This window comes from Scleropages formosus, chromosome 22, assembly GCF_900964775.1.
Source record: "Scleropages formosus chromosome 22, fSclFor1.1, whole genome shotgun sequence".
In the NCBI taxonomy this organism is placed as follows: domain Eukaryota; kingdom Metazoa; phylum Chordata; class Actinopteri; order Osteoglossiformes; family Osteoglossidae; genus Scleropages; species Scleropages formosus.
This window is the reverse complement of record NC_041827.1, coordinates 2,764,359-2,780,274: the sequence shown is the minus strand read 5'-3', so window position 1 is coordinate 2,780,274 and position 15,916 is coordinate 2,764,359. Positions and strand designations below refer to the sequence as shown.

Genomic DNA, 15,916 nt, shown 5'->3' with positions numbered 1-15,916 from the left:
TACAGTTTTTAAAAAAAAAAAAAAAAAAAAAAAAAAAAATTTCAGTGGGACTGAAATTGCCCACTAGTTGATTTTCACTGAACGGTGACACCTATTTGCCATCCTCCATGCTGTATGGTCTCAGCCTCTGTAAAACTGGAAGAGTATCCCCTGCACCCCCCCAAAGTCTCACTGTTGTGTTGTTCCGAGTGTCTGGTCCATTTAGAAGGGGGCCTTCCAGGAGTCACTGATGGAGAAGAGAATGGAGGGCTCAGGTTTGAGGAAGGGGTCTCCTCTAAGTGTGAGGTCATAGTGTAGTGCAGCGTTAGGAATCCATGTCAAGGTCTGATTAAAGTTCACATTCGGATCTGATGTTGAAGGACGTGACGTTTGTCTTTGACAAGTCCCTCAATTGCCCAGGCTGAGCTACGAGTCCTTGAGCATGCTGATACGAGCATAGATCTTGAGTGCCGGGCCCAGCTTGATGTTCATGGCGCTCATCAGGTGGTCCTCCTTCAACAGCAGCAGCGCCTGGCCATCAATCTCCTGCGAGCGGAATTCATCTGCTATCTCTTGGCAGCCTGGACCACAGAGAATGGGGGATAAAGGAGGAAGAGAACAGTTACTTTACCTGCCTGGTCACATAGGTCTGTGGGTTTGTGTCAAGGGTCATCTTTCACAACCTGAGAAAGACTTCCTCCACTGGGGGCAGCAGATGGCACAGTCTTTCAGAAGGTGGAGTGAAAATCAGAAGGATGCTACTTCAAACCCTGAGAGGGACCCTAGTGTCAGCAACAGACTGCCTGAATCGTTTTCCGACCATAGTCTAAGCGAGTATTACATAAATCGTTTTGAGTGAAAGCATCTCTTGGGCACCAACTTTGCAAATAAACATAATCGGACCTTCTAAGGAGGGCGACAGTGTTCCTTTCCCACAGGGTGCAAGTAATGCAGAGCAACACTGACCTGGCAGAGAGCGAATGAACTCATACACCTCCTCCACATTCCACTGGGTGGGATCGTTGGGCAGGAAGTGCTGAGTGAGAAGGGGCAGCTCTCTGGCGGCACCTTCAGGGTCAGAGCCCCGGTCTCCCTGGGGACCCGGAGCTCCCGAGCTGGCCGCTGACAGGGGCGAGGGCGGCCCCTCGTAGCTGGACACTTCTGAGCATGGACTGGACTCCCCTTGGCTGGGCTGGGAGGGGAGGTTGGAAGACACAGACCCTCCCAAGGGCTGCTGGGGTGCAGAGAGCCTCTGGAACACGCAGAGAAAAGTGAGGCTCAGAGACAGAAGCAGCCTTCACTCCATGTTAAATGCAGGTGGTATGAGGGGGTGAACAGTCCATGAAGGAAAGGTGTGAACTAAAGGATCAGAGACATGTGGAATACTGGGTAAGGGATTAGCAAGTGTGGCAGGAACTGAAACATGCAGGTGGGTACTGTAGTAAGGATGCAGGACAAGACTTCACCTGCTTCTTGGCCTCTACGCTCTGGCGGCTGCCACTGCGGGATTTCCGTCGCCAGCGATTTGTGCTTTTGCTTCTGTCTGGGTTGAAAAGGCCCATTCGCTTTGTGCAACCGACATTGTACCTGTTCAGCGAAAGTCAGGAGAAGCAAAAACGCCACATTCCGGAAACAGAAAGATACCGCACAGCTGATGACTTAAACACTCTCAGGAGCACGCAAGCGTGCACACACACACACACACATACATTGACTGAAACCGCTTGTCCCATGCGGGGTCACGGCAAACTGGAGCCTAACCCGGCAACACAGGGAACAAGGCTGGAGGGGGAGGGGACACACCCAGGATGGGACGCCAGTCCATCGCAAGGCACTCTAAGCAGGACTCGAACCCCAGACCCACCAGAGAGCAGGACCCGGTCAAACCCGCTGCGCCACCGCGACCCCCTTTTCACAAGCAAATCCCTTTTATTCAGTTAAGACATGATGCATTACAGGACACCTGATTCAGCATGTTGGACTCTGCACGTGAGGACACAACCTAATACCAGGATCAGGCATCTTCAGGCAAACGTGACTGAATTACACATTACGCGGACACGTTATATAAACTGCAAAATTAAATTATGGCAAGAAGTTAGAAATAAATGTCCAAATGAGACATTTTCCTCCCAGATCAATGTTTAAGAGCAACGTACCTCTTTGCGCAAACCATGGAGCAAAACCTCTTTGACCCCTTAAACTTGTATGCGAAGTCCACCCAGCCACAGAGTTCACACCTCAGCCGCGGTGTATTTTCATCATCCTGGTCCCGTAGTTCTGGGCAGAGAAAGCAGGGAAGGAACCTTTCAGATCATACTACATAACGCTCCACCCATGGAACCAGCTGAGAATCAGGGCTGACTCCCCAGGCGCAAACACGGTCGTTCACCTTGCTGGTTCAGCTCCTCCATCTCGGAGTCGGTGGTGTTCGGGGGGTTGCTCTGGGGGGTCTTCTCTGTGTCAGAAGGCAGCTGCTGTGTCGGCTTCTTCAGACTGTCAACCAGCTGTGGTGCTCGTTCCACCTGGAGACAGGGAGTGGCGTTCCTTACTTTTTTAATGATTATGCAATACTGTCCATTTCTTGTTTACAAGGAAGTTGTAACAGATCTTACAGTTCTCTATATGCTGTTAAAAGACAACGCTGCAAGTACATCTGTGCCGTTTATTAGACCCTATAACAACCTTTAATAAACGAGCCAGCCAGCAGTACGGAACAGTTGTGAACCAGTGGACTGCAGCGAATTCACAGGAAAAGCTAAAACCGCTAAGCCAAGTCATCACATCCTCCAGTAGGGGGCAGCGCCACCGCAAGAACATTACTCTGGGTTGTTTACTGGAATGGTTCAACCAAGTATGTTTCACAGATGACTGACACTGGCATGCAGTCCCACAGCAAGCCTGGTCTTTGTCAAAATGCTAACAAAAAAAATTCTAAACGCACAAAAGCTAGACGAGCAAGCTCTCGAGATGTTCCCGACTGGGTCGGCCCTGATGCCCCGCGTAGTTTTCGGGAGGATTTCTACGTTCGGCACCGCCTCGATGATCTGCTTTTACTCTCGGGGGCAAACAGTGCGCGCAACACACGACGCTCCTTTTCCGAGCTCTGCCTCTCACATGCGCTTCTGGGCCACTTCCTTTGTCGTCTTCTTTAAACTATTCCGGGATGCATTATTTATCTATTCAGGTATTAATGATTTATGACTGACGCGCTTGCAGACCGAACGCGGGGCTCCATTATCCGCCGCAAGGCCTGTTTAGCTCTCCCAGGTGGCTATGCTGGTGTTGAGCGAGGCACTTGAACCCCAGCTTTATAAATGGATTACTGAGCCTGCAACAAGTAAACCCACATGCACTGTGTGCAACTGAAGACTGGGGCACTTAAAAAGGAAACAGTTCCACCCCTCAAATAAGAGTTTCAAGGAAAATTACTGCACTGTGATCCACTGGTGTACTGTCCAGTGCATATCCTGATTTCCATCTATGCTTCTGGGATAGGGTCCAGACCACTGCAACCCTGAATCGGCTAAACCGCTGATGAAAATTTGGGGGGGGGGGGGGGAGTGCTCCGGATATAACAGGAATGCACTGAGCTTCTAAAAAGCATCTAAAGGGAATGAGCACTAATCTCAGGCCACCCCAGAGCCCCATCAGACCGCACACCTGCCACTGAGGAGCCTGGCGCATGTAAGAGGCCGTGTGCTTGTTTGCCGTCGGGTCCCTGTCCCTATGGAGACAGACACCAGGGAGGGAACACAACAAGGCATTCTGCGCCAAAGCACGAAGGGGGGGCAACCTGGATGGATGGATGGATAGATGGAGGGAGGGGCGGAGTGGGGTGGGATGGGATGGGATGGGGGGTGAGGACTCACGGGGAACGGCTCGGCTCCCTCTTGGATGACGAAGCCCTCGATGACGTGCGTGAGGACCTGGGGCTTCACGATGGCCTGGGGGGGCTTGTTCTCGCCGTTCTGGGGCGCACTGCCGGCCACGCTGGGGGCGTCGTTCTCGTTGCCCGAGGTCATGGCTGGCGGAGAGCCCGGTCCCGTCGTGGCGCTCGCCCCCTCGGCAGCACCTGTCCAGCACACAGGGACACGGGACGGGTCATCCAGGGAAAGAGAGACAAGCAGGAAGAGGGCAGTCGGACCTCCCAGGAAACAGTTAATCACAGCAAGCGACTCAGTCAGCTCCTCTCAGCCCCCCGCGGAACCTTCGCAGGACTCCTTTCTTTCTGTTGGAGACCAGCATGTCAGGAGGCCTGAAAAGCTGAGATGACCAGAGGGACAGAGGGACACAGAAGGACAGAGGGTCCACAGCGCGCACGTCCACCTGCCCGGTCGCAGCATCCCATCATCCCCATCCGCACCGCCTTCTTCAAGAGCATCAACTTAGCCAAGGGAAGGAGATCAGCGAGGCCTGCGCCCTCTTCCCACCCGTACGTCCTCCGCCAGTCTGGGGCCAGTGAAGCTCCAGCCCCAGCGGTTCACTCGGACCGGGGGTCGAGAGAGCAGCGCCTCCCTGTCGGCCGCTGCGCTGAGAAGCCGCTCTGCCGTCTTTGTTCGCGTCATTCACGACAGGGAGCGCAAGCACTCGGCGCGCTCCTTCCTTCCCGCGCCAAAACTATAACTTTTCACTGCAGAAAAGTCCCGGAACGCCCGTTAAAAGAAGGACAGAGAGCGGCAAGAACTCCTCACCGAAAGTGCTCTTCTGTCTCCTTCTCCTCAGTTCCGAAAGCCTCTCAAAGGACGGCAGGTCCGAGCGCCCGCCGCAAGCCTCTTTGTACGAGGGACGTGAATAGGGAAGCTCTACGGTCCGCCGATTGGCGCTCGCTCGCTGTCATATCCAGCGGAAACGCCCATTTATGGGCGGGCCCAGCCGGGATTGGGCGATCCCGGCAGCTCATCCCTGTTTCCGTTGGAAGGCGCGGGGGCGGGGTACGAGGAGACGGCGCGTGGGCACGCGGGCACGCGCAGCCCACACAGCGGTACCGGCGGAACGCGGGCTGTGGTCCCGGTGTTTCGGTCCCGACTCCCTTTCCTTTAAAAAGAACTCTGTTTTCTGAAATATTTTTCCTGGGACCGAGATGTTGTTCCGCTTACATTTACTTACATTTATTCATTTAGCAGACGCTTTTGCCCAAAGCGACGTACATCTCAGCAAAAGTACAATTTATGCATTACATTATTACGAGAAAGAGACATAGCTGCAGCTTAACAGCATACTACACAATTTAAGGGGATCTAAGCTTTAAAGAAGTAACAATGCAAGACCTACGAGCTGAAACTCATTTTAAGGATGAAAACCTGGCATTATTGCAATCCATGAATCCTTTGCACAATAAACAAGCCATAAAAAACAAAGTAAAAATACTTAAACCTGTCCTCCAAAACCACAAAATACTACTAAACAATACTTAATGGTTAAATGTGTTGATGAACAATATGTAAAACAACTTTCTCTTTCCCATCTTAAGCAAGAAATGATTTGATGAATAAAGGAAGCAAAAAAAAAAAAAAAAAACAATGTTTTGCTCCATGGTTTCAGTCATGGTGGATTCAGGGCCCTGTAGCGGAGAATGGGCTTCCCATGTCTTCTTCCTCCACACACGCATCAAAGCTTTTCACAAAGTCATAGTCGCAAAACGTTCACCGGTGCTGTGCGAATAAACCTTTCCTATACACACTAAGGAGCATTAAAATTTTTATCAGAGGCGAAAGCTGAGGGTAGAAATGGAAATATTTCTGTTGTGGATCTCATGCACCATCCGCCCTGTTTTGTGGCACAGAAGCCATGACAGGGAAACAATGAATTCTGTGTCATGTTGAGGAATTAATAAAACACCACTGTATGGATTCCCTCACTGGCCAGGGCCCTGCTTTCCCCTTAGTTCCTTTTCCCCCGGCGTTAGCAACACTTATTCATCTCTCGGTCTCATTTCCTCTCCAGAGCTCTGAAGCCACTTCTCCTTCCTCTTCAGTCCCTGCACTTTGCGTGCTTGAGGTGGTCCTTAGTGTTACACTTCAAAATGTACGCATGTATAATTGATCAGATGTATTGACGTCGGTTCAAATGAGAAATGTTGTCCGGGGCAGAACTTTGATACACCTATATACTTCTTATACGTTTGTCAATGACAGACTAATTTAAATAAGTTTTTGGATCAATAAAACACTGAACATCCTATTAATGTTGGACATTTCTTGTTAGTGTTACAGAATGTTTTTTTGAATGTTTGGTTGCATGACCCCCCCCCCCCCCCCCCCACACACACACACACACACACACACACACACACCTGTGCTGACCCTGACAGGATGATGGACAGTGCCTGCCTGCCTTCCCCTCCCTTGCTGAGAATAACAAAAACCCAGACACCCTCCTCCCATTAAAGGCAAAGCTGTCTCATTCCCACGAGCAGAGGGGCCTCACAATGGATGCTGGCCCGTGACAGATTTGCTTCCGCTTGAGGGGAGAGATGAAGTGGGAGGCCTTTTGTGGCCAGGTCACAGATGGCAACAACGTCACGGCCACGCCAGGCCTGCGTCCAACTGGCGCTCACGTAGACACACATGACCTCCCCCAGCGATGGGGCTACAGGCCAAATTCATCTTTTCACTGCCGAGCTTCATCATTGTGTTTGTGCCTCTTTTGGGGAATTTGAACCAGTGCTGCACTCATCACAAGTGCGGTACATCAGGGTACTAAAGAAAGTGGCAGCAGGTAGTGTAGCAATTAAGAGCACATGCTTATTACCTGATAGTTGTCAGTTCAGGTAGCAGGAGGAATTTGAAGAAGGTGATTAACCCTGAACAATGTGGACAAAAGCTGTGCAGCACTATAACTGCACGTAGGCAAAAGGATGCATCAGGTAAACAACACAGTAATATCCAGAATAATCTGAAAGGACAAAGCCGATCCTTCGGAAACCTGCGTTAAGGTTCATTAGCAGTGAATCCATAGCAGAGAAAGAGAGTAAAACATGTGTACCTTCAGCCTGGGCTGTAGATTTGCTGGAGTCAGACTTGCACTGATCTGTGCTGCTGACACCTTGCTGGGTGGTTGTGGTGCTCTGGACAGTGATGGGGTTGGGGTTGGTTTCTCTGACCACCAGGGATGTTGGCTTCTCTTTGCTGACCTTGTCCTGTACAAGTCGTGCTCCCTGAAAGCAATCGTAAAGTTCGATTTGGCATCCTGTGCATCTTTTTTTCACTTGCACAGTTTTGTATCCACTAAAAGAAAAGTCCTGCTCTTACTGTGGTTGCTGTTGGTTGTATCTGGAGGTTGATGGCAGTGAGCTGCACGGGTTGGGCCTTAGGTTGACCCGATGAGGCGGCAGGGTGCGCAAGTGACTGGGGCCCCACTGTGGAGTGGAAGATGGTGGCCTGCTGACTGGGTGCCTGTGGCTTCGGTAGCACTGGGATGGAACAGGACTGGGCCGGGGCACCTGTTGTGGGTGGCTGAGTTGCCAAGGTCTGGGTTTGCAGGTGGGGTTGAACGGAGGCTGTCTGTAGCATCTGGGCCGGAGACCTTTGGGCTACCTGGGGCTGCTGCTGGATGACAAATTGCTGCTGCTTGTGCTGCTGGACCAGTTGGTGAGGCTGGATCTGTGCATATGCTGGAAGACATCCGCAAAAAACACACATGCATGGTGGCAATTAGTGCTATGCAGGTACTCTTACTATCTAGACTTCCATCACGCAAATAATGACTTTGGTTATGTAATGTCTTCAGGAGTAATCCCTACTATCTTCACACAGGTCTTCAACATTTGCAAATATTCCTGCTATGAAAATGAACGTAAAAGCCATAAACTACAAGCTGCCCAGGGCTGAATCTGTGAGGGGCACTGAGTACACAAAGGGCTGTTGTTGAAGCAAGCTCAGCAGCAAAGGTCAGAGCCCGAACTCACATGTTTCCTAAGTACTTCAAATCGTATTGAGTCTTTGACATTAATTTGAGGCGAACTGTAGTCTCTTTTGACCTGTAGCCTACATGAAGACATGCTCCCCAATCCTTAGAAATGCAAACACCATTAAACACCAGATACATATGGATAATAATGTCAATAAATGTGATTGTGACGAATTTTAGGGAGGAGGTGGCCACATGGGTCGGACAGAAGCGCTAGACAGCTGGTTCAACAAACAAGACAGGTTTTATTATTCAAATACAAACCAAACCAAGTAACGTGGTTTCCTCAAGGAGAACACCAAATATAAACTAAACCAGGCACAAAAACAGCTAAAGAAATGATAGACCACAGACCAGGCTCTACTCTAAAGAGCCCTATCTGTTCCCTTCAGTTGCTCTCCAAGATCTCCCCAGGCCCTCAGATGTACTGTTTTAATTTCTCTCCTGATTCTGTCTCAATATGAAGAAGCTGGTTGTCATTAGTTGATTATAGGCAGAGGTGGGTTGTGGGGGGAGCTGTCAATTCAGCTAACCTGACCTTCTACCGGGGTTTCACTGTCCTTCAGCTCACACGAAAGTGATGAAAATAAAAAATAAAAATTGAGACATTTAAAACACAGAAAAATGTCCAGAGCTACAAGACTGTGACAGTTTTCCTGGCAATGATATCGGCTAAGAGCCTGGGAGTAATGATTGACTCAAGCCTGTCTTTCTCTCAACATCTCGAAGCCATAACCCAGTCCTGCAGATACATCCTACATAACATCAGCAGGATCCGCCCTATTCTCACAACAAACTCTACACAACTCCTGGTCAAGGCCACGGTGGTATCCCGCCTGGACCACTACAACTCTCTTCTGTCTGGCTTTCTGGCCTCTGCCATCAAACTCTACAGCTGATTCAGAATGCTGCTGCACGAGTTGTGTTTGACCTACTAAATTGCTCCCATGTACCCCAATTCCTCATCTGTCTGTATTGGCTTCCTATTACTGCCCAGGTCAAATTCAAAACTGTGGTTACGACCTACAAAACCATCACCGGATCTGCTTAACAAGAGAGCTACAAGACCTGATCACCCACTATACCCCAACCATACTGCTGCACTCCTAAGAGGCTAACACATTTGTTTGTTTCCATGGGCTTATCCAGAATTTGTTTCTACATTATATATTGTTTTAGATATAGGGCACATCCTTACTAGTTGTTATAGCACAATTATGATATTTGTTGCTTTCTCTTGAAAATATCAAATCTGTTTGCTGGGAAATAACAAGTAGTGTTGATTAGCTTCAGATTTTCAGCCATATCCTGATCATGGGCCTCGTGGGGTCTCCATGGCTGTTTTGCAAAGCTCACTTGGATTCACCAGTTCTGTCATCTGTGTTCTCTTGTTCCCCAGAGGCCACAAGAAAGCTTTGTGCTCAGTGGCTCATCCTGCGCCCGTCCCCTTCTCTGCTGCCAAAGCCCGTGGCACAACATTATGGCTGTGGCTCTGGGCCTTTGCTCCATCATTTCCTCTCGAGAGAAGTGCGCCTGGAAATTTTCAAGGAGACCGCAGACCCAGGCGCTTCAGCGGAACGCATATGGCCTCTACACGATTACACAAGGCATGGCTGGCGCAGCTCCACCACCAACAGCGGCTACCAGGAGAATGAAGGAGTCTAAGACAGCAGAATGGGGGACGGGGGAAGGACCCCTGAGGGCACGGGGGTTGGGGCCAGCACTATACTAACTAGAGAGAGAGCAAAACCATGAGGTGATAATGAGATGGTTTTCCTGAAATCAATTGTCTGAGGAGAGAAAAAATGGCCATGAGCGATGAGAGGAAGTCTGTGCAACTGAATGTCAAAAGCACCAAAAACAGGACTCTGCTTTGCAGTCATTCCCAACAGCTCCCGGAAGCAGTTAATGGGAAACAGCGAGGGGCTTAGTGAAAGACTTTGGAGTGGGGGTTCCAGCTAGGACTGAGGCGGCCTTTTATTTTTTACTACAGTGTGGTATGGGTATGAGTTTGCATGACTCAAACCCCTTCCTACCCAGTCCGTTGTTGCAGGTCATTCTTTCCCACACCAGAGTCTGAACACAACGTGGAAAACCCCCTGACTTCCCAGAAGCTCGGAGGAACCAGCCATGTCCAAAGAATCTAGCTTTAGACCTGGGAACTGACCTCTGGATTCTGCACCCACCCATGTTCCTCCAAAGCCAAGTGTAACCGGCTCTGATGCAATACATCGTACTGAAACACAGTTGCACTGTCACTGCCAGAATTCAGCCAGGACTGAGCGCAGTGGTTCTTCATCCTGACCCCAGCAACGCCCACTGTATGCTGGCCTTTGTTCCAACTGAGGTATTCACAGAATAAATAATAAACTTCAAATCATGTTGAACTGAACGCTTTTGCTGAGGACTAGCTGAAGTTAATAAGCGACAGATTAATCTAAATTATGAGACTGATGAAAGCCTATTGTAAAAACAATTTCATACACAGCACACGCTGTAATTTTTGGATTCTACATAGCAACAAAGAATATGAGCTTTCACCAACCACTTTGAAATTAATTTCCGCAGTATGGGTATTTCACAACTGATACAAGTCCTTAACTCATGGATTCCTTATGTTTAGCATTCCTTGAGCTGTGTCATTCCTTCAATAAACAAACCAAATAAGAGTAATAAATTACAGGTCAGTCTGAAATAAAAGCTGCGCATATAGTGCATCACCAAGAATGAGACTTGGACCTCTGCTTTAGTACAAAACTATTCTGGATATTCATGTCCTTTAAACAACCACACGTAAAATGTAAAAGTTCTGTCCAGAGTCCAAGAAAGACAAAACAGTGTGGAACCATGGGACTCAAAAATGAAACTTGTCTACTGTGAAAGCAAGTTTATCACAGTCATAAAAACTTACAAAAGACAACTCAAGTGATGTTGTTCAAATGCTACCAAGGAACGTGGTAGCTTAAAAAGTACTCTCCTGTTGGACCACTTGCTCCAGTGGCAGCAGACGTTTGCAGCAGAATAGCAGCTGAACCCAAATGGCTCATTACAGATGTACTGTTGTGGAACTGTGAGACACGTTGTTGCACGGAAAAGTCGGTGGCAACTAAATAACTTTCTGTGCGCATCACTGCCTGCCTGTTGGACATCTCTGCATGGATGTCTGATCACCACTTACAACTCAACTTCTCCAAAATAAAGATTCTACACCTCCCAGCTGGTCTGTCTTCCTGTCATGATCTATTGATCAAACTGTACAACTCCCTCATCTTGCCTACCTCTTCGGCCAAGAGTCTGGGAGTAATGATTGACTCAAGTCTGTCTTTCTCTCAACAAATCGGAGCCACAACCGGGACCTGCAGATACATCCTGTATAACATCCGCAGGATCCGTCCTTACCTCACAACTGACTCTGCCCAACTACTTGTCCAGGCCATAGTGGCATCCTGTCTGGATATTACAACTGTCTCCTGTGTAGCCTTCCCGCGACTGCCATCAATCCTCTACAGCTCATACAGAACGCTGCTGCTGCACCAGTTGCGTTTGACTTGATGAAGTGTTCCCATATATCTCCTCTACTCGTTTCTCTGCACTGGCTTCCTATAGCTACCCGGATCAAATTTAAGATTCTGGTTATGGCCTACAAAGGCATCAGTATAGAACTGCTCCCAGATATCTACAAGACTTGTTCATCTGCTACGCCCCAGCCAGACTGCTACACTCTTCTACTTCTGCCCACTTAGTGGTCTCACCCATGAAAGGTAAAGCATGGAGGTTCTCAGTTCTGGCTCAATTGTGGTGGAATGACTTCCCCCTCTCACTCAGAACTGCTAAATCTCTGTCCAGATTTAAAAAGGGTCTTAAAACTCACCTCTTCTGGACTCACTTTGCCCATCATCTCTTAAATTCATGTAAGGTGTAAATGTTCATGCACTATAACTTTAAAATCATGCCCTGATAAACCTTTATGCAGCTACTCCTGTAATGTAGCGCAAATGTTTATATGTATCTTTAAAAAATAAATAAAATTACTAGGAAGGTGATCAGGAATCATTGATATTCTGATAAAGTTTTATACAGCTACTAGGTTATGTCAGGTTAGACATGGTTTCCCCAAAGGAAGAACCCTCTGTTAATCAGTACAGGACTTGACATGTGAGAATGGTGTTTCCCATGTCTGTAGAGTAAAACCACATAATTTTTCAGTACTGGGATAGAAGACAACATAGCAAAGGATGAGGAAAGGCCCTACCATTGTCTTGCCTTGAGTTGTGCCATTAAATATTGCACTGCATGAATGGATCAGGTGGAAAAGTGTAATCTGTTGAAATCACTTCAGGAAGAAAATATTCTCTTCATCAATATAAGCCAATAATTGAACTTGATGAGGGATCGACTGAAATGCAATGAGCCCAGGGCTCAACGCTTTAGTTATCAGTGGTGCTAAGATGAAGCGGGGTTGGGGACACTAGAGACCCTAATTGAGAGCAAAACCCAATGGACTGACAATTAATTTAGTTTCCGTTTGAGTAGTGGTTCTGTTTTGTTTGGTAAAGTGATGGAGAGAGTGTGTTCCACTGATGTACGGATGAGTGACCCATTGTAAGTAGTGTATCTAGCAGTGTAAGTCACCATGGTGAATAAGGTGTGTAGGCTGATAACACTACATAGAGTTCATTGGAAATCACTTTGGAGAAAAGTGTCTGCTAAATAAATAAAAATTTAATCTATAGCTTCCTCACTAATGCTGGTTCCCAACAACTGGATAGCACATTTACAAGATGCTTTTCTCCAAAGCAACATACATTTAGATACACTACTTACAATGGGTCACTCATCCATACATCAGTGGAACGCACTCTCTCTGTCACTCACACACTAAGGGTGAACCTGAACAGCATGTCTTTGGACTGTGGGAGGAAACCCCCACAGACACGGGGAGAACATGCAAACTCCACACAGACTGAGCAGGGATCAAACCCATATCCTCTTACACCACCCAGGTGCTGTGATACAGCAGCACTACTCACTGTGCCACATGCCACCTATACAGCTCAGATAACAATACGAAAAGTGTGTCACATCAACAGAGGGAAAGCTTTGGATGCAGACACGTGATTCTAGAGTACAGTTAATGTTGCAGTTAATTTGTGGGGTGGCTCGTAGTTAGGGCTAGAGCTACAGACTTTGGACTTGGTTTGGTTTGGACAGGTTTGAATCTCACCTTTGGCTGTAGTACACTTGAGCAGTGTACTTACCCTAAATTACTCAAGTAGGAACTCCCCAGCTATGTAAATAAGCGTGGCTATCTTAGCATTGTAAGTCATTTTGGGGAAACGCACCAGCTAAATGAATTAATGTAACCACATAAACCAATATACAGTACACAAGTCACCTCATCATTCCATCATCTTTCCATCATTCAAAAAATTGTTATTAAAAAAGTAATTAAGATTAACCATCCATCCATCCATCCATCCGTCTTCCTCCGCTCTTATCCGGGGCTGGGTCGCGGGGGCAGCAGTCCGAGCAGAGTCCTCCAGACTCCCCTCTCCCCACACACCTCCTCCAGTTCCTCTGGGGAAACCCCAAGGCGTTCCCAGGCCAGCCGGGAGACATAGTCTCTCCAACGTGTCCTGGGCCTGCCCCGAGGCCTCCTCCCAGTGGGACAAGCCCGGAACACCTCCCCAGGGAGGCGTCCAGGAGGCATCCGGAACAGATGCCCGAGCCACCTCAACTGGCTCCTCTCGATGCGGAGGAGCAGCAGCTCTACTCCGAGCTCCTCCTGGGTGACTGAGCTCCTCACCCTATCCCTAAGGGTGCGCCCAGCCACTCTGCGGAGGAAACTCATTTCTGCCGCTTGTATCCGCAATCCCATTCTTTCGGTCATGCTCCAGAGTTCATGACCATAGGTGAGGGTAGGAACGTAGATCGACCGGTAAATTGAGAGCTTCGCTTTACGACTCAGCTCCCTCTTCACCACAACAGACCGGTACAATGACCACATCACTGCGGACGCCGCACCGATCCATCTGTCAACCTGCCGCTCCATTTTTCCCTCACTCGTGAACAAGACCCCGAGATACTTAAACTCCTCCACTTGAGGGAGCAACTCCCCCCTAACCCAGAGGGGGCAATCCACCTTTTTCCAACTGAGAACCATGGCCTCGGATTTGGAGGTGCTGATTCTCATCCCCGCCGCTTCGCACTCGGCTGCAAACCTCCCCAGTGCATGCTGCAAGTCTTGACTTGATGAAGCCAACAGGACCACATCGTCCGCGAAAAGCAGAGACGAGATCTCGCGGCCACCAAAACAGACACCCTCCGTTCCCTGGCTGCGCCTAGAAATTCTGTCCATGAAGATAATGAACAGAATCGGTGACAAAGGTCAGCCCTGGCGGAGTCCAACATGCACCGGGAACAGGTCTGACTTACTGCCGGCAATGCGAACCAAGCTCCTGCTCCGGTCATAAAGGGAACGAACAGCCCGTAGCAATGAGCCCCGAACCCCATAATCCCGAAGTACCTCCCATAGGATGCCACGAGGGACACGGTCGAATGCCTTCTCCAGGTCCACAAAACACATATGGACTGGTTGGGCAAACTCCCACGAACCCCCCAGCACCCTAGTGAGGGTATAGAGCTGGTCCAGTGTTCCACGGCCAGGGCGAAAACCGCATTGCTCCTCCTGAATCCGAGGTTCGACTATCGGTCGGATTCTCCTTTCCAGTACCCTGGCATAGACTTTCCCAGGGAGGCTAAGGAGTGTGATCCCCCTGTAGTTGGAACACAATCTCCGGTCCCCCTTCTTAAAAAGAGGGACCACCACCCTGGTCTGCCAGTCCAGAGGCACCGTTCCCGAACTCCATGCGATGCTGCAGAGGCGTGTCAGCCAAGACAGCCCCACAACATCCAGAGGCTTGAGAAACTTGGGGCGGATCTCATCCTCCCCTGGAGCCTTGTCACCGAAGAGTTTTTTGACTACCTCAGCAACTTCAGCCAGGGTAATGGACGAGTCCCCCTCCAAGTCCCCAGCCTCAGCTTCCTCTACGGAAGGCGTGTCGGAGGGATTGAGGAGATCCTCAAAGTACTCCTTCCACCGCCGGAGGACATCCTCAGCTGAGGTCAGCAGTGCACCACTTCCACTGTAAACAGTGTTCGTGGAACACCGCTTCCCCCCTCTGAGTCGCCGGACGGTTTGCCAGAATCTCTTTGAGGCCGACCGAAAGTCTTCCTCCATGGCCTCACCGAACTCCTCCCAAGCCCGAGTTTTTGCCGCGGCGACTGCCAGAGCCGCGCTCCGTTTGGCCCGGCGGTACCTGTCAGCTGCTTCAGGAGTCCCATGAGCCAGCCAGGCCCGATAGAACTCCTTCTTCAGCTTGACGGCATCCCTTACTTCTGGTGTCCACCACCGTGTTTGGGGATTGCCGCCGCGACAGGCGCCGGAGACCTTATGGCCGCAGCTCCGAACCGCCGCCCCGACAATGGAGGCGCGGAACATAGTCCATTCAGACTCAATGTCCCCCACCTCCCTCGGGACCTGGTTGAAGCTCTGTCGGAGGTGGGAGTTGAAGACCTCTCTGACAGGGGCCTCCGCCAAACGTTCCCAACAGACCCTCACTATGCGTTTGGGCCTGCCAGGTCTGTCCAGCTTTTTCCCCCGCCATCGAATCCAACTCACCACCAGGTGGTGATCAGTTGACAGCTCAGCCCCTCTCTTCACCCGAGTGTCCAAGACATATGGCCGAAGGTCAGAAGAAACAACTACAAAGTCGATCATCGACCTCCGACCTAGGGTGTCCTGGTACCAAGCGCACTGATGAACACCGTTATGCATGAACATGGTGTTCGTTATGGATAAACGCGACTAGCACAGAAATCCAATAACAACTCACCGCTTGGGTTCAGATCAGGGAGGCGTTCCTCCCAATCACGCCCCTCCAGGTATCACTGTCGCTGCCCACGTGGGCGTTAAAGTCCCCCAGTAGAACGACAGAGTCCCCAGTGGGAGCGCTTTCCAGCACGC

The 15,916-nt window shown here is 49.6% G+C and overlaps 1 protein-coding gene across 6 annotated transcripts in view; it reads right to left on the bottom strand.

The window, feature by feature from the left end:
- Nucleotides 1-13: 13 nt before the first annotated feature.
- Nucleotides 14-15,916, bottom strand: part of phc2b (polyhomeotic homolog 2b (Drosophila)) — a 52,994-nt gene continuing 37,091 nt past the window's right edge. For all 6 annotated transcript variants that reach the window (XM_029247752.1, XM_029247748.1, XM_029247747.1 and 3 more), the window contains 8 exons: nucleotides 7,233-7,594; nucleotides 6,967-7,138; nucleotides 3,852-4,054; nucleotides 2,372-2,504; nucleotides 2,139-2,259; nucleotides 1,446-1,566; nucleotides 946-1,231; nucleotides 14-560 (listed from right to left, as the gene is read on the bottom strand). In XM_029247752.1, coding sequence (XP_029103585.1) covers nucleotides 406-560; nucleotides 946-1,231; nucleotides 1,446-1,566; nucleotides 2,139-2,259; nucleotides 2,372-2,504; nucleotides 3,852-4,054; nucleotides 6,967-7,138; nucleotides 7,233-7,594 — 1,553 coding nt within the window. In that variant the 3' untranslated portion in view covers nucleotides 14-405. The remainder of the gene's footprint in view (nucleotides 561-945; nucleotides 1,232-1,445; nucleotides 1,567-2,138; nucleotides 2,260-2,371; nucleotides 2,505-3,851; nucleotides 4,055-6,966; nucleotides 7,139-7,232; nucleotides 7,595-15,916) is intronic.